The sequence below is a fragment of the Callospermophilus lateralis genome, chromosome 2 (assembly GCF_048772815.1).
Source record: "Callospermophilus lateralis isolate mCalLat2 chromosome 2, mCalLat2.hap1, whole genome shotgun sequence".
In the NCBI taxonomy this organism is placed as follows: Eukaryota; Metazoa; Chordata; class Mammalia; order Rodentia; family Sciuridae; genus Callospermophilus; species Callospermophilus lateralis.
The window spans coordinates 46,117,027-46,143,552 of NC_135306.1; the positions used below are offsets into that span (position 1 = coordinate 46,117,027).

Consider the following 26,526-nt stretch of genomic DNA (forward strand, 5'->3'; position numbering starts at 1 on the left):
ATCATAAGACCTCCAACCCGTAGCATGCTATAAACTTTTTAGGACAACACTGATTATATACAACCTTAATTTAGAAACCCATTGACCCTGTGAACTGAATTTTGTCCCACAACTGTATAATAGGAGGGCATACTCTTGCCAAAAGTTCAGAATGTTTCGTCCTGCTCAGACCCCCCCCCAAAAAAAAAAAAAAAGATTAATAAGAATTTTTCATGCTGGGGCTTGTAGCTCAGTAGTAGAGTGCTTGCTTAGTATGGGCCAGGCCCTGGGTTCAATCCTCAGCACCACATAAAAATAATTGTATCCAACTACAACTAAAAAATAAATAAATAAATATTTTTAAAAATAAGAACTTTTTACTACCAAGTATTTTCTTTGGTGTTCTTTGTTAAGCAGTGTCTTGGGGGAATTGTGAAATATGCATTGCCTGCACACTATCCTGGCCCACAGCGTCAGATGGACTGTGAAGGAAGAGCTAGAAATACCCTCACCTTTGTACTTCTTACCTTGGTGTTAAAGGGCATTGATCTACCAAGTAGTAAAGGGGATGCTATTTGGAGATTTAATTACAGCCAGCAACAGTTACTGATGCTATCAATCAGTGAGACTTGGGGAAAAAGGGCCCAGTGCCAGATCATTAAGGGTAATTAAATACCTGGGGACAAGATTCTCAAGGTAAAGTCAGGGTCTTCCACAGATCTGAAACAGGAGAAGAGCACTTTGCCTTGGAGCAAAGATAAAGGTGGTTGTCCCCTCCTCTCTGCCCTCTTTTTACATTTCTGAGCGAGTTCTATAAATGGCAATGATACAGCCTCTTTATTGTGTACTGTGTAGGTTGTCATGTTTTCCTTTAAAACCCTCTTGTAGGATCTTCACCACCGACACTCAAAGGGCTTTAGGAATACAGTAATTATTTTTTATTAAAGCTGTTTAGGGAAATACAGCTCAGGTGTCTAATAGTTATTTGGAGAATGAAGGATCGGCTTTGAGACTATTAGTCTTGCAAATCAGTTCATTTAAAAAAAATGCTTTCCCTGTGATTATTCTCCAATGTCTAATCACGTTAAGAGAGAAATATCTTGGTAGATTTAAAGTCATAAAACACTCAGTAATGTTTTAGGGGTTATCCCCTTATGTATTGAATAAATTCTTCATAGTTGTATAACTTAACATCAGGTCTGCAAAATACATGTAGGTAAAACTTCGGTTCTGTGAGGGCTTATAATATTTCTGTTACCCCTTTTTTTCTCGTTTATGATATGTACATATCTCACACTGATGTCTGTTTTGCTCTGATTGAGAGATAAAGGCATAGACAGTCCAAGATAACTTTGAAAGAAAAGGAGTTGGTTTCCTAACATTTCATGTGTGGATATATGTGTGCATGTACACACACATTAGATCCCTGGCAACTGAGTCAGGTCAGGCCTAAAATAGCCTTGGATATTGTATGGTTTACTTATTAATATAGACATGGACTACAGATATTAAATTTAAAACAGGTATTTGAAAGGGGACTGGACTGCTGGGGGGAAAAATCTTGGTCTTTGTTCAAAAGAGGAGGAAGATTATTAGGAATTTTTTTTGGATGTTCAAGGGTTAACATCTTTAAAGGTGAATTAAAGGTTGACTAAAAATGATCATTTCATGTTTGAGTTCTTTCCCCTTGGGGCCCTATTATATGGAACCAAAACAAGACTAGGGAAGGTTGCAAATCTTAAAAGTTATTTATGTCCAATATAATGTTTTTCCCCCCTTCCTTTTTACTACATAAAGTGCAAGCACAAACAAATGTGAAACTTTATCTTTTTTTTTTTTTTGATTGAACTACATCCCCAATCCTTTTTTTTTTTTTTTTTTTTTTTTTAAATTTTTGGTGTGTGTTTTTAAAAAATATTTTAGTTGTAGGTGGACACAATACCTTTGTTCATTTATCTGGTGCTGAGAATCGAACCCAGGGCCCCACATGCTAGGCAAGAGCTCTACCACTGAACCCCAACCCCAGCGCCCAGCCCCAATCCTTTAAATTTTTCGTTTAGAGATGGAGTCTCACTATTTTGCTGAGGATGATCTTGGCCTTATGATCCTCCTACCTCAGCCTCCCAATCACTAGGATTATAGGTATGTGCCACCTCACCTGACTCAAATGTAAAATTTTTTTAAAAGGTATTTAATTACAAGTTTTTTTTTTTTTGTTGTTGTTGTTAGTACATAATCATGGCTATGTTGTCTTGGACAGGTAATATCTGTAGGCAGTTAAATAAATTCTTAATTATGGAAGCATTTTGAGTGCTTAGTGTGCACCAGTCAGCTTAGCTCAATGTTGGAACAGTGTTAGAAGAAGACAAGGGGTAGTCTTGTCATTGATGTCGTGCAGTGGGGAAGGTGGACTACAATGGAAATGGCCATGTTGCTGGCTGTCTGGAGGTCTCTGCAATAATTTTAAGGACGATAGGGTTTTACAAAATATATTTTACTAGGTGAAGAAAAGGAAAGTATTATGGAGAAATGGCTCATCCAAAGACACAGAGGCCTTTATCTGATGTACCTTTTAGAAGGAAGTCATATCTGAAAACTACTCGGTGCACATGTTCTGTCACGTAATAGCATTTTACATAAGTGATTGGTAGGGATATTTGACTGAACCTAGCTCCGTATTTTGCATTTATTCCCCTCTCGTGAAGACTTAATTTATTAAGGAACTATGGGAATGAATTTTGAATAGATTAATTCATTTTATCACAGAAATGTACTTGCCTTGTTCTGCAAAGATCTACAGTGACCTGGGACTAATTTAAACTACTTGCAAATGATACCAAGATGAAGTTTGCCTGTGCAGTATTTACTGTACAGAGATAGGATCATTAAGTTTTCATTAATGTATATATAAGTAGGTCAGAGAAGACTTGGGTAGCTTGACTAACATTGTGGTGAAGCAGTTTTTGTCCCCAGGTTACATAACAAAGGAGAAACTTAGTGTATATGGTATTTAATGAGCTTTTTGACTGCCACACTGATTTCAACTGTTCCCTCCTAGGTTATGATGGGAAAATTCATGTATTCTACTTTGGTATGTTTCTGTCAGCTGATTCTTCCCCACATTTAAACTGTTATTCCTCTGCTCATAGAAGTTTCACCCTGATTGATATCTATGGGCTCTGAATCTGCCCCCAACTCACCATTGCAGAATTAACTTTGTCGACAGAAATCTTTTTTTGGATACTGGGGATTTAACCCATTGTGGTTTACCACTGAGCGATATCCTGAGTCCTTTTTATTTTCTTTTTTATTTTAAAACTGAGTTTCTTTTAGTTATTTAGGGCTTTGCTAAATGGCTGAGGTTGGCTTGGAACATGGGATCCTCTCATCTCAGCATGTGCCACTGTACCCAGCTCACAGAAATCTTGATTGTAGCTCATCTGGGGTTTTCATCCTCAATATGCAAGTCTAATTCCTCTCTTTATGCCTTACATTATTTTCTAATTGCCATCTGCCCTGCATCCTGTCATTTATCAACTTTTCTTTGACCATAAAAGCACTTATTTTTCACTGCACGTTTCCTTTATTTCTCTTTAGTGGTCTGCTCTCTGAGGGGAAAAGGGATCCCTGTTTTCAGAGTACCTTAAAGAATTCTTATGTTTTTATTTATAATTTCTACATCAGGAGGTTTCTAAATATTGTTCACAAGAAGCAGTGGAGACCTGCCCAATGTGCTCAAAGTTGGAAAGAAAACAATTTAAGTACAGTTAAAAAAGTGAAACATTCTGTGGAGTTCTTTTTTTGTTGTTGTTGTTTTGATCATCTTTAACTTTGGGTGGGTGGCTCAAAACTGGCAATTCCTGGTAAGCATAAGTATGTGATGAAGATATGGTTAGACAAAGAATGTGTAATGGACTTGCTGCAGCTGTTCTGCAAAAGATGGGGGTTTAGTTAAGGCTGTCCCTTTATGAGGATTTTCTTTCTTTGTAACATCCACTAGCCCATACTTTTGTCTGTCATTAGTGTCTTTTTCATATATTTTTTTTCCTCTTAGGCCTTAGATAATGAGCCTGTGCAAGCCCTTAGGTGTTTTTGATCCACCAGAATTGACTTGAAGAGAATGGTTCTTTTTCTCCATGCCTTACCAACTAGTTAACTTTTATTCTTAAATGTCTTCACTTTACGAATGTCATCCAACCCATAGTCTTTCTTTGATTTTCTAATAGTATTTTTAATTTGTTGATAATGCTTTAGGTATATTTGATATTCAAATATATACAAATTATATTTCAAGCATATTTTTAGAGATAAAATTCTAATAATGTTCTTGATAACAACATAGCTTGTATTGGAGATGTCCTGTGATCAGGTTTTATCATCTTGAAATAACCCTTAAAGAGCCATTTTCCAGTAATGGCTTCTTAAGAAATAGATGAGTACTGTTTATTTATCAGTAAGCCATTTTAGCCTGTTTTGTTTCCATGAAAGCATAAAAAGCCAAGTTGTTTGGGGTAAGTATCACAATTTATAATCATCTTGACTGAGTAACACTTTAGAAATAGCTCCTGCCTAGGCCATGCAGGATACCTACTTGCCAGCTGCTGGAGTACCTCCTCAGTGGGTATGACTCTATAATAGGCATACACTTAACATTTCAACCTCTAGGAGCTTAAAACCTACGATGAAAACTGCCCCTTATATTTCCGTGTTGTTGTCTTGGAAGGAAGCGCCAGAGGTAGTCTGGCCTTTTGGCAGAATTAAAGAATCCTTACCTCTGAGTCTCTGAGTACAGACTACTAGTACTGAGATTTCCCTTGTTAAGGCTCTCAAACTTTTTTTTTTTTTTTTTTTGGGTACTGGGGTATTGAACCCAGGGAACTCTACCACTGAGTTACATCCCTGGTCATTTTTATTTTTTATTTGGAGACAGGGTCTCACAAAGTTGCCACGACTGTCCCTGAACTTGTGATCCTATTGGTTCAGCCTCCTAAGTTGCTGGGATTAGCATCATGTGACACTGCACCCAGTTAATAGTATATATTTAATGAAAGTGTCTGAAGTGAAAAATTGTTATGTTACTACCTGCTAGAGTAACCAGCCCAGCGTTTTTTATTTTTTCTCTCTGGAAATCACACTGACATATTAGGTAAATAAGTTGTCTCCTACAGGCAGAAACACACATAACCCTGATTTGGAGCTGGGCATTATTCTGTGAGGTCCATTGTAACTTCTTCTATTACTTTCCCACCATATCCTCTGCTTCTCATTTTGCATCTTCCTCACCTGGGGTTAGGTTCTAACAGATGATAGAGAATGGGGGAGTTGGGGAGAATTTAGTATATAATGAATATATATTTAATATTATGTTTATTTAATAAGTATGATTGGATAAATAAAGTGGGGATTTTCAGTCAGCCCATTTAAAGATGCCGAATGGTGACTCTACTGCCATAACACAGCCTCAGACCTCAATCAGGGTTCAGGCTGTCCTGCACACTCATCTGTCATCCTCTTACAAATGCCTGTACTCTTAAAGAATTGATTTTAATAATTGCTGTGGATTTGGAAGATACATCATTATGTAAACTTTGAACAGCATTTCTGTTAAGTTATGTACATCATTCCTTGCCAAAGCTTCCTCTCTGTCCTATTTGACTCCAGAGATCTGTTTTTTTCTTTCATAAATTGGTGATGATGATTATGCCCAATTTTATTTTTATATACTTATTTTAAACATGCAGAGATAGTTAGGAATTAAGAAGACAGTTGTAAGTCACAGTTTAAGAATATATTTACCAAGTACTCTCTGTTTGCATTTACCAACATGAGACACCCATGTTGAGCCAACCGTTTGCTATAACCAAGGATGAACAATAAAGGACAAAATTATCTACCAGCTATCACACCTAAATAAAAAATAAAGTTGTCTCTCAGTACAGCCTTCTTAGGTTCTCATTTAATTGGTACACTTAGATGAAACAGTTTAGGTAGGACTTAATAAACCCTGCTCAAGGTAGATTTTTCACAGGCTGAATTTAAGACTTGCAGACGGAAATATAACTTGTCAAGTCTGCAGTTTGATTAGTTGCCTAAAACAAATGTTACAACCAATGTCCTTTTGCTATTCAGTGGTTTTAGCATTATCTTCAACAGTGTCATATGTTCAGTTCTTAAAACACCACTTAGTTTCATCTTTAAGTTGGAGCTAAGATCAATCACTTTGGCATTTATTGATGATATTGCACAAAAACTTGAAAAGGATGTGAGGCTGATACATCTCCCTAGTATAAACAACCAGTTGCTGCCTTTCTTTTCTTTTGATTCTATGTAATTTTTTTTTTTAAAGACAGAAATTCTTTAATAGCAAAAAGATTCCAACTATTTTGGGTACATTTTAGTTGGTGTAAGGCACTGGTCTTCAGTTCATATTTTTTTCTCTCCTTTGCCCACCTCCAAATATTAGATTTTTTCTTAGACCTCTTCTAAGTAAATCTCGGGCATTATTAGAAGTATTATAACCACTAAGTGAAGCACTCAATGTTGATGAATTCATGTTTCCTTATATGTATAAGAAAATGCGTTATTTAGAAAAGCAAGATTTTCTTTACAATCTCTCTTCTGGTATCCCCTTGGAAATGTCTGATCATCGTTTGAGTAACTGTCTTTTAGCTAAGTGACTTGTGATTTCAAAGGCTTTGTTTTAGCGAATGGTATAATGGAAAAATGCACCAATTGAGAGTCAAGACCTCTGAATCCTACATCCAACTCTTTTTCCTTTGTCTCTGGATAAGTCCCTTTGCCTTTCTGTGTTTTAGTCTCCTTATCTGAGTAGAAAGAATTTGACCCAAATGATCTCTGCATTTTGTTTTTGTTCCCAAAATTAGTAAGACGCCCCCAAACAACAACAACAAAAAACTTGTTATTCTGTTGAAGACACTGTTTCCTATAGGGATTTGTATCGCCAATTTGAGAAATGAGATTCCATTTTTAAAATGTTTGATAGAGCTTTTAGTCTGTTTTGTATTCAAAGCATCATCACCTATGACAACAGATTGTGGCTCCTATGACAGGTAGGATGATGGCAAGGTTTCTTATTTCAAGGAGGTAAGCCAGTCATAAGGCAAGTAGCTAGTATTTAAGAGAAAAAATACATAGAGAGCAGGGTACATACAGCTAAGAAAATGATGCTATTGCAAGACTTCAGTGAGCAGGATTGATGAGTATTGACTTCAGGGACTAGGTGATGAACTTCAAAGAAGGAACAACTTCGATTAACATGGGAAGTGAGGGAGTTGGAGGTCTTGGGAAAACTTGGAGGTTGTGTGCTTTTTTAAAAAATGGTAGGCAATGACCTGAGAATAAAAGACTAAGAAAGTTAAAATTAATCTTCAAAGCATTAGGGAGTCCTTGAGGGATTTTAAGCAGAGAATAATACCGTCACATGTTGTTCCATGGTATCTCTGAACTCCTCACTTTAGTTAAGGTCTTAAAACAATTTCAGTTTACATAAAATTGAGGTTCCATATGTATTTTCTACTGAAGTAGTTTTCTAAATTCTGTATCTTGGAATATCAAAGGTAACTGCCCTAATCTGAAATACCCTTCATAAGCCTTCCTGTTAGCTGTGATTATCTCTTTTGGCTCTAACACCTTTTTTGGAGCTAATCTAATTTCTTACTGCTCGGGCTTACATTTGCGACCCGTTGTGAAGCATGCCCTTCCTTATTGAAAACTCAGTCTTGGACTGTGATATGCATATGCCTTGATGTGTGTTTGAAATCTGTTCCTGGTAGGGTTTTGCGTTTGGAAGCAGATCAAAGCACACACACTCTTTTTGGGTGAATTGTAAGGTCTGTGGCCTGAATTGTGAGCCGAGATCACCCCTCTGTGTAAGGTACTTTTGGGCTCTTCAGGAGGAGCCAGTGTAGTCAGTTGTCGGTGTAGCCATGATGCTATTGCGAGACCTTTGCTGCTGCTTGCCAGAGCTAACTTTTATTTAGTAATAGTGTCATTTTTTAGATAGTCCCATCAAAACTCCATTTTTTGATATGAACAGCAATTAACTTGCAGTTTAAATAGGAATAGCTATGACCTTGTCTGTTTCTTAGCTGGGGTGATTGAATGGAGCTTTTTAAAAAGTCTAAAGTGGCAAGAATCTAATTTTCAGGTTTAATGTTTGTAGTCCTGGGTCAGTAATAGACAAGTGATAAAAGTTGTTCAATGGTGATCTTGTCAGTGGGTGGTTTTTCAAAGCTTCTTAGTTTAAAAAAAGAAGGAATTGCTTTCTTCATTTTTGGACATCATCACTTTAATTTGTTAGTATTAATGTCCACTATCACTTATCTTTCTACCTGATGAATCAGAGAAATGAAAATAGTTGTGTTTTGAATAAAGGTGTTTAAAATGGACTTCTGTTGAAAGAATTGTACTCGGATATTAAACTTTAAAAAAGTACCAGTTTTATCCATAAGATGTTTTCATTCCTTAAAGTCTATGTATTTTGATTAACTTGTGTTTTGATAGCCCACTCTTAGTATATGTCATTTATCTTTGCATGTTTAATGTATAATTAGTTTTAGGTGTTGATGAAGAAATGAGTTTTTAATTACAATATAGTATATTTCAAACTATTTTTTCATTTTTGAGACCTCTAATTACTTTGATAAATCTATTTTTATCTCTATTTTGTCCAGTGTAATCTCATTTGTGAAGTCCAATTTAAGAAGCCATGGGTGAGAATATTTATTTGCCTTTTATTTCTAATTGCCTCCAATCCTCTACCCTCAAGTCATCTCTGTATTGCTTGTCTCAGTTTATTATATCACTTATAGGGTTGTGAGAACTTGCAAAATAAACCTCAGTTTTAAATTGCTATCTTTGGAGTAGATTTGGTGTTCAGTTTTGTTCTCCCTGTATCATCTTTAAGTATTTAAATTGTAGACTCTCTGGCTGCCTCTTAAATTAGATCCTTCACTTAGTAGTTTTGACATTTCATAACCTTGCTCCTCAGGCATTATATATTCACCTGTTTAAATGGCAGTGAACGTTTAAAATCCAAACCCGTATATTAATCCAGTGAATGCAGATTGGAGAACAGCTTGCACTTGGTGAAAGAAGCTGTTTAGACCCCAATAGGGTGTAGGCTGGAAGCTCATTGTATTGAAGTCTTTCTAGTGCAGAATTTGCCACTTAAAGCAAATCTTCTCTTGGGTCTTCTCCAAGGGAATTGAGTCTTGAAGACCCACAGGCATGCTTCACACTTTGAAGCTGAAGATAGTCCCTCTGGTTCTCTGGATGAGCAATTTAACACAAGGTGGATGTACAAGTTCCAAATCCACAGAAAAGTCAGAGTGGAGAAGGTTGCTGATAATTACTAGATATAAAATTTGGTCTGGTAACTGATTTAAATCCCCAAAGTATAAATCCTTATCCCACTGCAAGCAGCCCTCTCACTTTGATGTAAGTACATTTTCTACTAAAAATCCTTTGAGATGGAAGAAATGTTTTGCTTTTTCTGGAAGGGAGGATGATGAGAGACCAGAGGTAGAGGGAGCTTCATTCATCCCAAGTAACAGCAAACATGTCGTGTTGGGATGGAAAGCTATGTTCCCTTTCTTCTACTTCTGGAAGTGCTTTGGGGTGGCATTGCTAATTTTTAAGAACTAAAACATAATAAAACTAGGTTATCATGTGCAGTTTTCCAGTTAAAATCAACTAGTCACCACTCTGAGGAAAAGTTATTTTAAGAAAATAAATGAAAAATGAGGGACGGGGATGTGGCTCAAGCGGTATTGCGCTCACCTGTCATGCGTGTGGCCTGGGTTCGATCCTCAGCACCACATACAAAGATGTTGTGTCTGCCGAGAACTAAAAAATAAATAAATAAATATTAAAAATAAAAAAAAGAAAAATGAAATAAAATAACTTTGAACTAACCATTATATATATTGAACTTTTCCAAATTCTTGAACAAGGGAATGTATAAGATAGTTTCCATAGTATGATGATGCTATGGAGAAAGAACTGGGTGAGGAGACAAGGATTGGGAGTCAAGAACATCAAAGTGGGAATCAAGAATTGAGCACCAGCTCTGTATAACCTTAGGCATACCTTATAACCTTATCTTTGCCTGTTTCCCTAACCAGAAATTACTTCATGTATAATCTCAACCCTATTTACCTGACAGTGTTGTTGCCAGGCACATTCAGAATACTGTATTTGATAATGCTTTCTAAATGACAGACCCTTATAAGCGTAACTGTAAGTCCATTATTGCATGATGCAATTTAGTCATCTCTGTCCTGCCTATGGTAATGCAAACAGCTCTTAGACAAGGTTACTGAAAAATGCCATCTTGAGAAGGTTTGTCTTAGAGCCCTTTTAATGTGCTTGGGAATCAAGCAATGTGAACTACAGACTGGATATTGAAAGGAAAAGAAAAAATAAATAAAAAGGAAAACATAACTGACCTGAGTATGTTTTCAAAACTTTTATATAAGCACTAAATATAAACCTTTTTTTTCTAAATATATTTTAGGACACTTTTAAAACACTCCACCCACACTCATCTGAAATGCACAAAGCAGTGAATGTCCCTGCATGAGTAAATTATTCTGGAACACTGTAATGGACTCGGGTTACTCTAAACTTTAATGGTCTGGGTCTTTTCCTAAATATCAGATGCACATAGTGGTAAAATGATACTCATAACACAGTCACTTAGGTTTTTAGACATTAGACATTTCAGCTTTTCATGTGTATTAGAAATTATTTTACTTAATTATTCCTAACAACCAGACAAAGAAAGTGCAATTATTTGGTATAATAAGCTTAAAGAATTTGTCCCAGAGTAACAGAATCCATAAAAAGCGAACCTAGTTTTGAGTCCAGGCACACTGATTAGAGCCGTCGTCTTTAACCATGGTTACACTGCCTTACACTGTGCTCAGAGTCTATGTAAAGGCTGTCTGCCTGCCTGCTCTCTGCTGCCTGCTTTCAAGGCCTCAGGAGTCGTCCTCCTTTGGGAATGTATAATACTTGCTCTGGAGCCCACAGAAGTGGCCCTTCACAAGGGGAACACTTGAGTCACGTGTTCCATCTGGAGCACTGATGAATAACTTGCAGAAGCTCCCTGCCTCAGAAATAAAGCCATGCAGTCCTAGATATGGACGTGGGCATCAAGTAGTGGGGTTTTCAGCTTCCTTTGAAAATTGGGAATTGTTGTCTAGATAAGAACTTGGATATTCATTTAGTCACATCATTGAATACATATATAATTAAGCGGCTGCTGATTTAGCAGTTACAGCAATCCCAAGACTAGATTCCATTTAAATCACATGAAATTGTCCTCTATTTCTTATTTTGCACTTATGTTTAAGTTCCCAGTCTTTGTTATTCTAGGCATAGAGAAAAAAGTTATATCTGAATAGTGTTTTATTCTCTCTACACCACTATTTCAAATTACTTCTTTTTGTAGGGTAGGATAGGAGTATTAAATGTAAACACTCTTGGGGAAGGGGTGAAGATAGCAAGAACTTAAAAGTAATGTAGAAATCTGGTCTGTTTTTCTTATTTCTGGGGAGGGAAAAAAAAAAAGTAATAGCTGTTGGCATAATTTAAACCAAGGAGAAAATATTGAGTGTTTCATGCTAAAAGTTCTTTTCAAGGGTAACAAACGAGGTTAAAGATGGGCACTCATGTAATCATATTATGACACCCTGGCAAATCGGTCCCAGAGTTAAATGCAGTAGTCATTTTTATGAATAATGTTGGATATAGATTATATTATGGAAATTTCTTTGCCCTTAGCTCGTCCAGAAGAGCTTACTGTCAAAACAAAGGGAATGTGGTCAGGAATAACTCAAGAAACTCATAGCTGTCTAAATATTGGCGGACAGAGATTATGGGAAAAGGAGTTCTTGATTATGATTTAGGCAAAATATCTAGATGACTTGATGAACTGCTCCTTTAAATGCTCTGGTCCAGGACACAATTGTGGACCCTCAGGATCAAGGAGATATTGGATAGGCTTTACTGATCAAATTTAGTATCTATCACGTGTTGGGCATTAACTAGTCATTGAGGATACAGTGATGAGCGAGACATCAACAGTGAAGATTATAAACAAACTATTTTGTCTTCCATCCTTGAGATTTAGAATACTATAGTTCAAAGATAGGAAGCATCTTGAATACGTAACAAGGCAAGCAAAGTCAATACAAGGACTTAGAACCTGAAAATCCAGGTTATAAAGACTTCCTGACAAGAAGATAATGGAGAATAGAGGGCGTAGCTCACTTATGCATTGGAATTTGTGGAAGAAAGTAAGTTCTTTTGGCCTAAATCAAAAGGGCACACTTACTGACAAAGGGTCAATATTTAGAAATGTGGTACCACCATGCCATCTATATCCTATCTTTCTAGGATAGGCTGGAAAAAAGGTTATAAAAATGTGTCTGATGAATTTAGAAGCCTGAATGATGGCCCCAAATCTCTATTTTGGGGGTTTGGCCCCCGCTGAGGACAGCCTGTTACCATGAGTGGTCCTGATCTGTTTTGAGAACTTAAAACCCTCTTGAGGCAAATGCTCTTTTCTCTCTACCCAGAGGAATGGCCCTTGCCATTTGTCTAGAATTTACCCAGAAGTGAGCAAATCGGGTAAACATTAGCATTAATGTTTGTTATATGCTGTTTATGGAAAAGTTACTAAAGGCAGTTTTTGAGTTTCTGAAAGGAAGTGATTGAGTTGCATATACACTTAATTTTATTTCCCTTTTCCAGGTTTCTTATGCTCGCCCAAGTTCAGCTTCTATCAGAGATGCAAACTTATATGTCAGCGGGCTTCCGAAAACAATGACCCAGAAGGAGTTGGAACAGCTGTTTTCACAATATGGACGCATTATTACTTCTCGTATTCTTGTCGACCAGGTCACTGGTGAGTAGGCAGTGGTTCTGGACAGTCTTTTGCTCTTTCTAGCTGGCAGATTGTGAAATATTCTGTCTTCCCATGCCGCAGTCTTGCCTCTAGAACACATCAAAGGTATATGTGGGCCAGAAAATGCAATTTTCTGCTGGAATTGTTCATAAATATGCATGGACAAAAATAGATTGTGGAGTGTAGTGCGTGAGCTTGAGTCATTTCCACCCTGAAGGTGCAGGTTTGAAGCCTGTTTCATGGCTTGTAATAAATTTATAGATGCCATAATCTTCATTTCCAAGCCACTGCGTGAAAAAAAGCCCCCATTCTCCTTATAAAATACTAATAAACAATCTTATTTTTGTAAAGAGCAAAGTTTAATGCAGCAGTATGCGGCTAGTCCTCCAAGGGAGGATCACACTGCAACCATGCTGGTGATTGCTGCTCAGGCTGTTCTCCAGGTCCACGCTGTACTGTACAGTCATATGCAGTAAGAGCACAGAATTTTGAATGTTAAAAATTTATGTTATGCCTAATGCAGCTTTTAACTGAACAGAACTGAGAAGAATAAGATGTTTATTAAAGAAACTTTCGTATGTAAGGTAACACTTCTGTCAGTGCTTCTTAAAGGAAAGCTGACAGTTGATTATGGATTTTTAGAAAAAAAATTCAGGCATATTTTTACAGCAGCAGTACTCATTTTTTTATGAACATTTAAAAAATAGAGAATCATGATAACATGGGGGAAAATGATCACCCATAGTACTGTGGTTCCCAAGCAGCCACATTAAGAGCTTACATATTACAATGTGTGAATATTTTTTAATAAAGAAAGCAGCAGATTAGCCTTAGAATAAAAATTAGGCTAAGTTTGTAATCTTCAATTGCAGATCAGTGTAGTTGATTTGAATTTGATCAAGAGAGCCTGTTCTGCCCTTACGTGCTGGTATTGGCTTCATAGGAAGCACCACCCTTCGAGTTGTGGTTAGAGATTTCTGCCACTGTATACATGCCTGGAAGAATGGCCTGTAGGTTTTGCTGTTATGAGAAAATTTAGTCAAGTAAGAGCATATGCAATATGCTCTTACTTGACTAAATATGGTTTTAGCTGCATTAGTTATTTCATAATCCTTCTTACACGTTTTATCATACTGTTGTATCACATAGATTATTAGGGGGGTCAAATAGAAATCCATACACAGTAATCCTGATAAAATTTGTTCAAAGCAACAAAAATGCCCTTTTGATTTTGTTCATATCATTCATGCTTTTTATTTAATTCATTTTAAAGAGAAGTTGATAGATTGAGAGTAGACATCATTTATGTTACAGAAAGCCCATCTCACCTCTTAACTAGTTGAAAGTTCATTCTGAGCATGTGGGATCACAGGTGGACCTAGCTCACCACTTTGTGTTTTAGTCAGTGATTCTCAAGTATGGGTCCGTATGATACCTACATCATTAGCATCCTTCTAGAACCTTACTAGAATTGTAAATTCTTGGACACCTCCCCAAAAAATATCTACTCAATAAAACTCAGAGGATGAGCATTTTGCTCTTAGATTATTCTGATGCATGCTCAGGTTTTAGGACCACCAGTTTAGGTGACTCATCCTGTGTAAAGGCCATTTCATTGCAAATCTAATGCTTTCCTAATGGAACAGCTGAATCCTAGTGGTCATTAGTTCTTAATAGAAGGTAGTAGATAAGTGAAGGGATATATTTGCTGTAATTTCATCTTCATACTTATGACTTTCAAGGAAAACTTACTCACTTTACCTGAAATGAAAAAATGAAAACCTGCAATTTTGTTATTTAGCCATCAGGTGGTAATAATGTGCAATGAATATAGCTTACATACAAAAGGTAAAGTGATAAGGGCTTTCTGAGATTAAGTGCATCCAGAAAAAAAAAAATGCCTTATCTACTTCAGAAAATTCTGAGCCATTGACCTTATAAGGCAAGTAGACCTTGACCTGTAAGGCAAGTAGACCTTCATTTCTTTATAAAGTTCCTCTAAATGATGATGGTCTAGTGCATTTTCTTAGTAACTGCCCTTTTCTTCATCAATACAGTTTCTGAATCATTGGTACTTTTCTACCTGCTGGTCCTAGATTGGTGCCATTAGTGCCTACTTGCTTGCCAGGAAAGCATTGTCCTGCTGCTGCTCACCTCATGGTGACCAGCCATGGCCACCCCACTAGCCTGTTCACAGTAATTTTGTGGAGTAAGCGGGTTTTCCTCTGCCATCTCTCATAAGCTGAAAAGGTTCTTGGCCATCCTTTGCTTTATCATTCTTGTCTCTCAAAGTGGGGAGAATATGAACAGGAATGGTCTTCCATAGTTAAGAGTAATGCAGTAGAGGCTAGAATGCTTTGAATCTCTACTTATTTACTTATTTTAAGAGCTGGGTCCTCCTTTCCCTCTTTTCCTCCATGTAACATTACATTTCTAATATAAGTTAGCTCATTAGAAATACAGGGGAGTTTAGGAGAACCAGAAGACCATCTTGGGACAATTTTTTTCCAAGACTTACATCCTACATAATATTATTAAGCTGAATATATTATTTAAAAGTTTGAGCTAAAGTGTATCTTTCTACTACAGTGCATGTATTTTTTAGTAAATGCCTGGTTCTGCTCTTATTACAAGAAAGGGAGCTGTTGGGCCCCTTACTTCTGAACTATTTATCCCATAGTACATTTGAAAAATGGAACTGATGCTTGCTGCTGACATTATTAAGGAGAGTGCATGGGAGAGAGAAAGGGAGTGTGTGAGGGAAAACATGGACAGACATAACTTGTGCTTTCTTGTTGTCTTGGCTTATTGGAAGGCATGTGATAACTCAGATTGTTTAGGTGACTTCATGCATTTTTAAAAAAATGCGGAATTGTGATTCTGCATCAAATTGCTAAGGAAAAACATTCTTTCTGATGTGATTTTGTGGCAAATGCTTTATGTGAGTGAAAAGATGTTCTTGAGAAGGAAAAATTAATTTATCCTTTCTTCTCTCCTTTCCCTTCTCCTTCCACTCCCTCTTCCCCATATCTTTACTCACATCTACCATAGGCATATCAAGGGGTGTAGGGTTTATTCGATTTGACAAGCGGATTGAGGCAGAAGAAGCTATCAAAGGCCTAAATGGCCAGAAACCTCCTGGTGCCACAGAGCCAATCACTGTAAAGTTTGCTAATAATCCAAGCCAAAAAACCAATCAGGCCATCCTTTCCCAGCTGTACCAGTCTCCAAACAGAAGGTATCCAGGACCGCTAGCTCAGCAGGCTCAGCGTTTTAGGTAAGTCTGGTCTAGTTCTCATGCCCAGCTACTGAGCTAAAAGAGAATGCTCAGGTTTACTGTCCAGTGCTTTTATTAACAGGATATTTGGTTTGTTTTGTTGTTAATGTCGTTTCTTTCTTTCTTTTTTTTTTTAAATGGAAAAGAAATCTACTTGGGGAATAGTTTTCTTTTGCTATTTAGAAGTGGAGACAAAAAGACAATTATCTACAACAGTGGACAGTGATTCTCCACGAGGGGCGATTTTGCCTCTAGAGGACTTTTGGCAGTGCCTGGAGATACGTATTGGCATAATTTGGGAGCTGTATGTTTTTGACCTCCTAGAATCTAGTGGGTAGAGGCCAGGGATTCTACTAAATAGCTCACATTGTACAGATAGCCAACAACAACTTATCTGGCCTAAACCATCAATTGAAAAATCCTAACCTACAGATGGTCTAATGAACTGCCTCCAGAGCTTCTGATTTATTTCCCCTTTGTAAAAAGTTTTTCTTTTGGTGAAGTTGAAACACAAAAAAACTTAAGTCAAGCTCTTTGAGTTATTGTTTTGTAGCATATACATCATCCAAAAATCATAACCTATGCTAATACACTTAAGTTCCTAAAAATGGATCCCCCCCACACACACTTTTTTTGTTGTTGTTGTAGGTTAGAGGTTAGCAAACTTTGCCTGTAAAGGGCCAGATAGTAAATATTTTAGCTTTATGAGTTACAGTATTTGAATGTCTTTTTTTTTTTTTTATTTTAAGTAAACAAGTCTTTACAAATGTAAAAGCTGTTCTTATCTCTTGGACCATGTAGTATTTGGTGGCAGTGTGGATTTGGCCTGAGGGTGGTAATTTTTGACCTCTTTGTAGTCCATAGAATGACCAGGACATTAACCCAACGAAGAACTGTCTCATTGACAGGTATAAATATTTCAGCTTTTCAAGTTTTAGTCTAATCCTGGGATAACAATCAACCTAGGAAATCATTCAAAACCATCCCTAATCTGCACGTGAAAATAGAGACTTTAAGAAATTCAACAGAGCACAGTTTCTGGTTTCATAAACAAGTTACTCAGTTCTTATTTTCCAGAATTTTTTTCATGTCCTTTTTGGCCATATGGTGTACTATAGCCATAATGCCATCTAACCCCCACACATTTTTTTATTACAAGTACATATTAATTTTATTTCTTTCCTGAGACAGAATAATTAGCAAAAATATAACCAAACTTGACCTAATGAGATGGAAGTTATGTTTTCTGACTTAAATCACACACATTTTTTCATTGGGGTTTTAGAGTACTCAAGAGAGTGGGATAAATCATTCATAATATCTTCTTTTAAAAAATACTCAAGTATGTTACCTGAAATGTGAGAAAGAAATTTGCCATAAACACCACATTGAATTCCTACTTAAATCGGCTCTTGCCATGGCAGAAGAGATGGTACTGTCAAAGGCTGTGTTTGAACTGGGTGACTGGGTTCCTATGTGATTGAGCTCTGCTGCTATAACTTTGTGAGGAAAAAAGCAGTGTGTGTCACCTTTGACTTTGGTGGATGGTAGTGCCAGTTGGACTAGAAGAGAGATGCATCAGGCTGCTTGATACTTGCCCTGATGGAGAAAGAAATAACATAATACTCATTTTGAGCTTTTCTTATCTTCCTGTAGTTTTCCACTACGGCATCTTCCTCCATGAGTTTCTGTGTGGTGTAGTGTGTGTGTGTGTATGCATGTATGTATGCATTCTGAGAATTGAGGACAGATAAGCCCAAAGGAATTTTACAGGTGATTCTTTGGCAGCCTGTTGGTTAACTTCAGCACACTATTAATAGAAAACTCTATTGGTTTTAGTTATTTTTAATTTGTTTTTCTGATTTAAGCTTCTTTTTTTGTTCTGTGGTAATCATTAAGTAAAACAGTGTTAGAACCAAGACTGAGTTCTGAGCAAGGCTGAGCCAAAGGACTGAAGAGATGGCAAATGGAATCAGTCCTCCTTGAGACTCCTAACTGTTGTCTGTCTCCTCACCTCCATTCCTCCAGTTTCTGTCCAGAGAGTCAAATGTGAACTTCTCCAGTGTTCTCAGTGAAGGTGTTTGGTCTAGAATGGGTATTAGAGAATCTGTTTCTAGAATTCAGGTTTAACCTGATGTGATTTGTGCTTTTGTTCATTGTCTTTAACTTGGCTGTCATTACCTGGATGTTTTTTTCCCCATGTCATTCTGTTGAATAAAGGTTGACCCTTCTGTCAATTTACAAAGTCCCTTGAATGAAGGGTCTTGAGTGTTTTGTTGGTATTTTGCATAGTTCAGGTTAGTGCCCTGTACAAAGGCTTTGTCTGTGTTCTGATGCCCTCAGCTTTTGAGTTTGTCACCTTCAAGCAGACATTTTAGAAAATGTCTCACTTTGTTATAGTATGTTGGGAGTTGAGAGGGATTGGAGAAAACAGTTGTAAGTATTATAATAGTCAAGGAGCTTTTAATATCCAAAAGTGTACCACATATTATAAGAAAAAATTAAATCCATGTAAATGAGGATCAAGTTTAAAAGTGCCCTTGTGAGGTTTATGACACGGTCAACTCCCATTAATAGTAAATTTTCTTATTATGAGCATTGTTGATCTAATATGCTCAATCAGTAAACTATAGTTTTCAAAATAAGACAAGCCTTATTTATTTGGGAGGATAGTTCAATTTCAGCCCCTTAAGTATATTATTGGACATTATATCTGAATAAATGTTAAGCCAAATCTCTTCATGTTCTTTTCTGATGGAGCAGCTCAGACTTCATCAGATGTAATCTAGATTAATGCCAGCTTCTGTGAGCCTATATAATATATATTGTTGAAAGAGTCTTTTCAGTCAGTACTTGAACTGCATTTAGGGCATGTTGCTGGTTGCATTGTCACAATTTCCTTTTGGAAGAAACTGGTATGGAGCCTCTGGGATAACTTATAGGAGACAGATGATTCCATCTGATTGGGTGAGGGGGTACATTGTTCATCTTGCTTTGGTCAGTCCTTTGGAGAAGTTTTGATAACAGTTACTTGTAGAATTTTATTTTTTTATTCATTAGTAGTCTCTCTTCATACTTTTTATTTCTGACTTTGATTCCTCACTACTTCTTTACTTGAATATATCCTCTCCCACAGTCTGTCAGATGCTTCTTGAAAATTAGGCAGGTGCCTTATTTTTATTCTCTATTTATAAACACCTGGCTTTCAAATGGGAAAGCTTTATCTAACATATGGTGTATTCAGAATATTTCCAGTAATAAGTAATTATAGTTGAATTCCTATTGATAAAATCATGTTTGTGTGTGCTCTTTCATAAATTATATGTGCATGTGGACTTGGGCTATGATATACATTAAATTATAAACTCTGATCAGAGAATAAAGAAAGAATAAAGATGAACTGTACAGTATATCAAATGTGTTATTGATTTTCTTGTTGGCTAGCTTTATATTTTATTCACCTAATGTATTAGTAAATAACATACCTTTAAATCAAGATCCATAAAAAACTATCAATAACAATATTTTATGGATCATGATTTATTGATAGTTTTTGATTTCTTAATTTCATGTGATACATGTTAGATTATTTTATGTCTAACCTCAGAAAGTGGCTTATACTAGAATTGATAATTGGCTCTCCTTTTTCTTAGTTTTTCTTACTATTATCATTCTCAACTAGATTGCCCCTCCCCTTCCACAACATGGGAATCCTTTTTAAGCTACCTTTTAAGTCAAGATAATTTTAATTGAAGCTAGGTTATCCAATCTAATCCTCCAAATCCACTTAAAGTTACTTATAAGGGGATATGTACAGGGTAAAGACAGATGATGGTGCCATTGGTCACCTCTGCCCTCTGAGGACTGCTTAGTCTTTTGCAGGGAAGCATGCATGGTGCATGGGGACTGAATGCAGATCTTGGGTGCAGTGCATCTGTTAAAATATAAGTAAAGAATGTTATTTTTAAGTAATAAAAGTATGTATTTGATGGAATCTTAACATTTACTTCCCATAGTATAGTATCTCAGCATGCAAACCTGAGTCATTCTGATGGCTTGGTCTCCACTTAAAAATTGATGGTCATTTTTAAATGACTGTGTATGGAAGATATCCTTGAGCTATGGACAGAGCCATCACACACACACACACACACACACACACACACACACACACATAAAATTGTAGGGAGTAATAGCAATCAACTATTTTATCTTGTCGCTGCTTAGTATATAGTATCCCAACTGCCACTAGGACTTGTGCTGTGAGATGCTCATGTGATGGACCCTCTGCTTGCTCTAAGCTGCTTGGGAAACATGGATGCATAACACTGAGAGAACAAGGAAAACTGGGCCATGTATAGACAGAGGGTTTCATCGGGGTCTTGGCCAGTTTCCTGAATCCATGTCCCTCCCCACACACACTTCCTGATAGTGGGGGAGGAGAAGGGTAGATAACTTGCTTTTAAATTCTGAGAAACTGAGTTTTTCCTAAAGTGGGTGCTAAGTAAAGAATTCAGTGAAGATCATGGTGTCTCATAGGACTTCACATGGTAGGGCATATGTGAGGTCATCAGAGGGTCCTCAGAGATGCTTGTGCAAAAGTCCTAGATGTCCTGCCTGGAGATTTCAGGGATGGGGTAGATTGAGATGTCTTTCTCTCAGTTCTGGGACAGGTTTAGTTTCCACTCTGTCTTTACTTTAAAGTACTGAAAACTTTTAGCAAATTCTGTCTCTGGACTTGAGATTGATGTCCTATGTGGGTGGAGGGAAATCATGGCAGTCCCAGCCTGAGGACACAATTAGTAGATGTAGATGGCATATCTCTATTTGGAGTGAAGTAACAAGATGCCTCTGAATTCTGGCCTTTCAGCACTTTGGACAGAGGCCTAGTGGTGCTGTTCTGTTCTTCAGGTTATCATATCCAAATGGATCCTTTACTCATTCCTGCAGCTTGATGCAGTTTTCTGTATTGAATAACTTTCAAATTGGTAATGCCAATTTGCACTCATCTTTGTTACGGTGTTTGTGACCTTTATTCTTCGGTATAGAGGCCTGGTATCTTTGAGTATAGTCATCATCTCAATGGAACACAAAGACCTTACATATACGTTCTCTTCATACGTGTGCTCTACCACTTGCACGTGCCAACAGGTCTACCGAACCAGTCTTTCTGGTAGTTTGCATCCTGGTTTAAGTAGTTTATCATAATCTTGGTAACCTTGTTGATTTTATTTAGTTACCAGGTATATATAATTAACCAGCAGTGACCCAGGCCTGTCCACTGTGCTTAGTGGTACATTGAGAGGGTAGTGGGACAAGACACACACCAGAAGAGGATCCTGTGTCATGGTGATTTGTTCCATTTTCTTAGTTTGTGTTACATTGACCTAGTCTTTCTCATTTTTTGCAAAACATAAATTCCCAGTGGAAATTGGGGGCAGGAATGGGCTTAGAAAACATTCATCCATTTCTAAAAGACCAGAAGAGAGAGATTGGGCTTTTATAGGACTAAAGGTAGTTACTTATTCATATGTGCTTCAACCTGTACCTCGGGCTCTATAGAAAGGTTGATACTTTTCTCAAACTTAATCTTTCAGAGGTGTTAAAAGAAGAAAATATTTGTGCCCCCTGACCTGGGGTGGCATTTTGGGAGTGTTAAGCATTGTGGCAGCTCATGGTGGTCATATAGCTGTACATTAGTTTTTTTGAAACTAACAAAACAAGGAAGGATCAGAGACTCCAAGACTAATTTATGCAATGGGAAAAGTATGTAATTATCCCAATCACTTTATTTTAAAAAAAATTTTAAGTGCTGAGTATGTGACTCAGTGGCATGTACCAGGCCCTGAGTTCAATTCCTAGCATTGAAGAAAAAAAAATTATTTTAAGATTAGTTCAAGTTGGTTGTCTCTTGCCTAGCTTCTTAAAACTAAATGGTCCTATACCTTTCATAGCACAGTTAAACACTGCATCAGGTTCAGAGTCTTAAGCTCCTGACTTTTTGCTCATTAAAGCTAAGGTCCTTCTCTAGACCTTAGCAGAGTATATTTAAGAAATGGGAGGATTAAACAAGATGGTCCATAAGGTTTTTCTATCTGTAATTATACCCCTTTGAGTCTAAAAGATGAAAATCCTTCAAAGCTGAGAGATAAAGGGAAATTTAAAGAATTCAATAAACTGCAGAGTTTGAATATTAATCCCTTCATTTTGCTAGCCCTATGTTCTTGGACAGGCCACCCAGTCTATGTGTGTGTATTGATATCTTCAAGAATTAGTAAAGCAATTTTACAATACTAAAGTACTTGTGGGCACCCAGCATTTGCTCAGTGAGAGCACACATGTTAACTCTTCCAGAGCTTCCATATTTCCTCCAAGTAGTTTCCTCAAATGACCACCACTGTTTCCCCTGCACTGACCCTTGTAGAGATTGGCTTTATTCATTGGACAAGCTGGCAGTGGTACCCCTTTTCTCAGGAATGTGAAAAGACCCAGTGTTCTAAGGCTTCACATAGAAGTAATGTACAGATGTCCCCTTGGAACGTGGCAGTAACAAGCCCAGTTTTCTTCAATATCAAGGGGAAACATTAAAACTGAAGTTTGCTAAATGTGTGTTTTGCAGGTTGGACAATCTGCTCAATATGGCTTATGGAGTAAAGAGGTAATGATAGAGGTTCATGATATTCATAATCCCTTCCCACAGTTAGTTTCTTTGATTTGGAGAGTGATATTTCTACCCTCATACGTTTGTGTTGGATTTTATTTTGCATGTTAATCTAATGAAAAGCTGCTTTCTGAAGCATGGTTGACTCATGGAATATTTCTATACCACTGGATGCCACCTGGTCATATAAAAACCCATTATTTTAGTGTTGCGTTGTAACATTATAGCATGTTTCTATTTGTGTTGATTTTTGCTCCCCAGTCCTGCTTACCTCATGAAGCCAGTTCTAAGTACATTTCTTTGCCATTGTAGATGGTATTATTCAGTGCGGCAAGTAATGACCATTTCGTAGTTTAGTAATACCTCGATAGTGCAGCATGTCACTGCAAGCCACACATAGCTTGACTGAAAAATTGAATATCTATACATGTATCTGATGGGGAGGAGAATTGCTAAAATTTGGGGGGATTAAAAAAAATGGAAAAAAGTCCATTGCTGTAACCAATCTTTCTTTCTCTCTCTCTCTTTCTCTCTCTCTCTTTTTTTTTTTTTGGTGTGTGTGTGTGTGTGTGTGTGTGTGTGTGTGTGTGTACATGCACGTATGTGTACATGCACGTATGTCCCCTATTTTGTTTAGTAGGTTTTCTCCAATGACCATTGATGGAATGACCAGTTTGGCTGGAATTAATATCCCTGGGCACCCTGGAACAGGGTGGTGTATATTTGTGTACAACCTGGCTCCCGATGCAGATGAGAGTATCCTGTGGCAAATGTTTGGGCCTTTTGGAGCTGTCACCAACGTGAAGGTCATCCGTGACTTTAACACCAATAAATGCAAAGGTTTTGGATTTGTGACTATGACAAACTATGATGAGGCCGCCATGGCGATAGCTAGCCTCAATGGATACCGTCTGGGAGACAGAGTACTGCAGGTCTCCTTTAAGACAAACAAAACGCACAAAGCCTAATGAGCTCTTGTCCTCAGTCCATTTATATATGAAAACTATACAACAAAGGCAAGTTAAGAGAAACTTTATACATTAGTAAATGTCTTTGTAAGTCAGTGTTGAGATGGGGATAAAACGACTACTTAGCATCCTAAGAAATATGTGAGATTTTTTATTGCTAGTATTTGAATTAAAACTTCTTAAATATCTTTTATGTTTGAATATGGACAAGAGGTACAGGGTTTTTACCTGTCACATTGCATTCTATTGCCTTCTTTGAAGAAGGTGGACCTTTTAAAGTGTTTCAGCTAAGGGAAGACATTTCTTTTCTTTTTACATAACTGCCTTGAACCTGTGAGTAAATATTGAGGCTTTGTGTTGTAATTCTTCAGTTGGTTGTGTCTTATTTTCCCCCCTTTTTTTTCCTTTTCTGATTAGCTTTGTGTTTGGTTTACATTTAAAGCATTGCTGTTATGTCTAAGAAAAGTATTTTGAAGTTTACATTTTTATTTATGAAGTTAAAAACAGTATTTATTTTGTAATTATGATTTGGGTTGGGGAAGGGGGGGGCTACATTATAAACGCTTATTGTAAGAATACTGGAGAACTTTTCGTAAAGCAGTACCTTGCCAAAGAGATAAGAGCCTCTTTGATGTGGGTTTAAAAAAAGCATCTATTTTTATAAAAAAGAAAATTTGGAGAAACTTTTTACTGGTCCTGGAACAAATATTTTGACTTGAATACTTTGAGAAATCTCTTCATATGACACCTAGTGAGCTTTTAAAATTTACCAGGAAATTTGCAGTGGTTGGAAAATTTAGAAAGATTTATGATGTAGAAAATACTTTTGAGATCTTTGTATGAAAGGAATAGAATCAATGAGGGAAACACTGCTGGTTTCATTTTTGTAATCACCAGTGGAGCGTCTGATCATCCTGGTTATTATGTGATAGGTGGCTCACATTGATTTGTGATTTTGAAACAAATAAAAAAAATTTACAAAAGAATATATAAGAGCAGGCAAGAAATTTAAATTACCAAGAGACGGGGGAAAAATCTGTTCTTCCTAAAGAAATCCCTTCAGATAGAGCTCATGGTGTTTAGTGATGTACTTGCAGTATTGTTTGAAGAATTGTTTTGTCTTAAGGAAAAAAGATATTGCACATGATTTGTACTGCAGCAAATCGGCAAAAGTGATCTGAGTTGGATATATTTGAAGGTATTTTGAAAGTTACGTTTAAGGCTAACACCTGAGCTTTGTGTAATGTAAATAAGACCTTGTGTTTATGAACCTTTCAGCTAATTTGATTTTTTTTCCCTTACATGCCAAGTGATGTTCAGGTTTTGAATGTTTTTGTATCAGTTTTTTCCTTTGTAAATGGCATTAACATTGTTACTTGAGGTCTTGCTTAATCACTTTTGTTGTCCTGAGGACTTGAATTTACAGTGCATCAGATTCGTTGCTAATTTTGTCTGTAGATAGTCTAGCTTCAGCTGTTTATGGTGATGCTACATTTTCGTTTATAAATATGTTTGTGGTAAAAAAGAAAAATGAGTATAACCATAGGTTTTGAACAAATTTCCTTACATTTTTCATACAAAAATCATAAATATCTGTATGCTATTGAAATTTAACTTTGTATGATGCTTAAACCACTATTTGGGGAAATAATAAAATAAGTCTTTACCATGTATGAAAGAAATTTTAAAAAATACAAAATATTTTCTGATTAGCATCTAGCTTATAATAAATTTTCAAAAAAGCTGAAGGCAGAATTTGCCTTCATCAGGATGCACTGAGAACTATATAGTTACGTCCTGCTTTTTGTATAAACTGAGATGCTCACATGCTTCCCCTAGAACAGGCAATGTGCTATGCATAACATAGTTGTACATTATCTTTGCGGTTGCTTTGAGTTTTATTTTTTATTATTTAAAATTGTAGTTATAAAAATTTTCAGTATAGTACAGTACATATACTGTGAGGCGCGTGCTAAAGTGAATAAGCGAGTTTTCATGCTGACCCACTCAATGCTGTTCAGAGATCAATTGGCTTAGCACTTTCTCATATCCTTAGGTGCATTTAGATTGTCAGAGTTAACCTTCTGCGTTTAAAAAAAAAATAAATAAAATACATGTATATACTTAAAAAAAAAATAAGGTTTCCCTCAGGGGAAAACAGCAGCTACATGCTTCTTTCCTATACTACTGTAGCAAACCGAGGCATTGATGAGAGGGCATGCAAATTGTGCTTCACTTTACAGTGTTTATCAGAGCACTTAATAAAATGTAAGGCTGGTATTTATTTGAAGTTGTACAGTATGACTTACTTCACATCTGTTGGAATAGAAAATATATTCTGTTGAGTATTTAAGAGGCTGTACATGTTTTCTTTTGTGTTTGGATTCTTTGTACTTTTTCATGTTCAGTACATCAATAAACAAAGTTGAAGGGAAAGAACAGTGTGGTGAGTAGGTCTTTATACACATTTTGGGGGGCTACTGTGCTCTAATAAAATTTACTGTCTTGAGTTAAAGAGAGGTTCCTTCAGAGCTTAAGTTGAAAGCAGTGTTAAAGAATTCCAAAAGGCAAGTTAATTGAAGTAGAACTGGGCCGGGGGGTTCTTGCTTGATTGATATTTCTGATTGGTCAGCTCTCTAATAAACTAATTCTTATAGGAGCATGTACTTCCATCTGTTACTTGTAAAGTTTGGAAAATCAGATACTG

The 26,526-nt window shown here is 36.7% G+C and overlaps 1 protein-coding gene across 7 annotated transcripts in view; it reads left to right on the forward strand.

The window, feature by feature from the left end:
• Positions 1 to 23,819, forward strand: part of Elavl2 (ELAV like RNA binding protein 2) — a 68,114-nt gene extending 44,295 nt beyond the window's left edge. For 2 of the 7 annotated variants that reach the window (XM_076843372.1, XM_076843374.1), the window contains exons 4-7: positions 12,760 to 12,913; positions 15,965 to 16,190; positions 22,810 to 22,848; positions 23,489 to 23,819. In XM_076843372.1, coding sequence (XP_076699487.1) covers positions 12,760 to 12,913; positions 15,965 to 16,190; positions 22,810 to 22,848; positions 23,489 to 23,819 — 750 coding nt within the window. Of the gene's footprint in view, positions 1 to 12,759; positions 12,914 to 15,964; positions 16,191 to 22,809; positions 22,849 to 23,112; positions 23,131 to 23,488 lie in introns of all 7 variants that reach the window. The other 5 variants (XM_076843373.1, XM_076843375.1, XM_076843378.1 and 2 more) reach the window with 4 other exon arrangements.
• Positions 23,820 to 26,526: the final 2,707 nt, after the last annotated feature.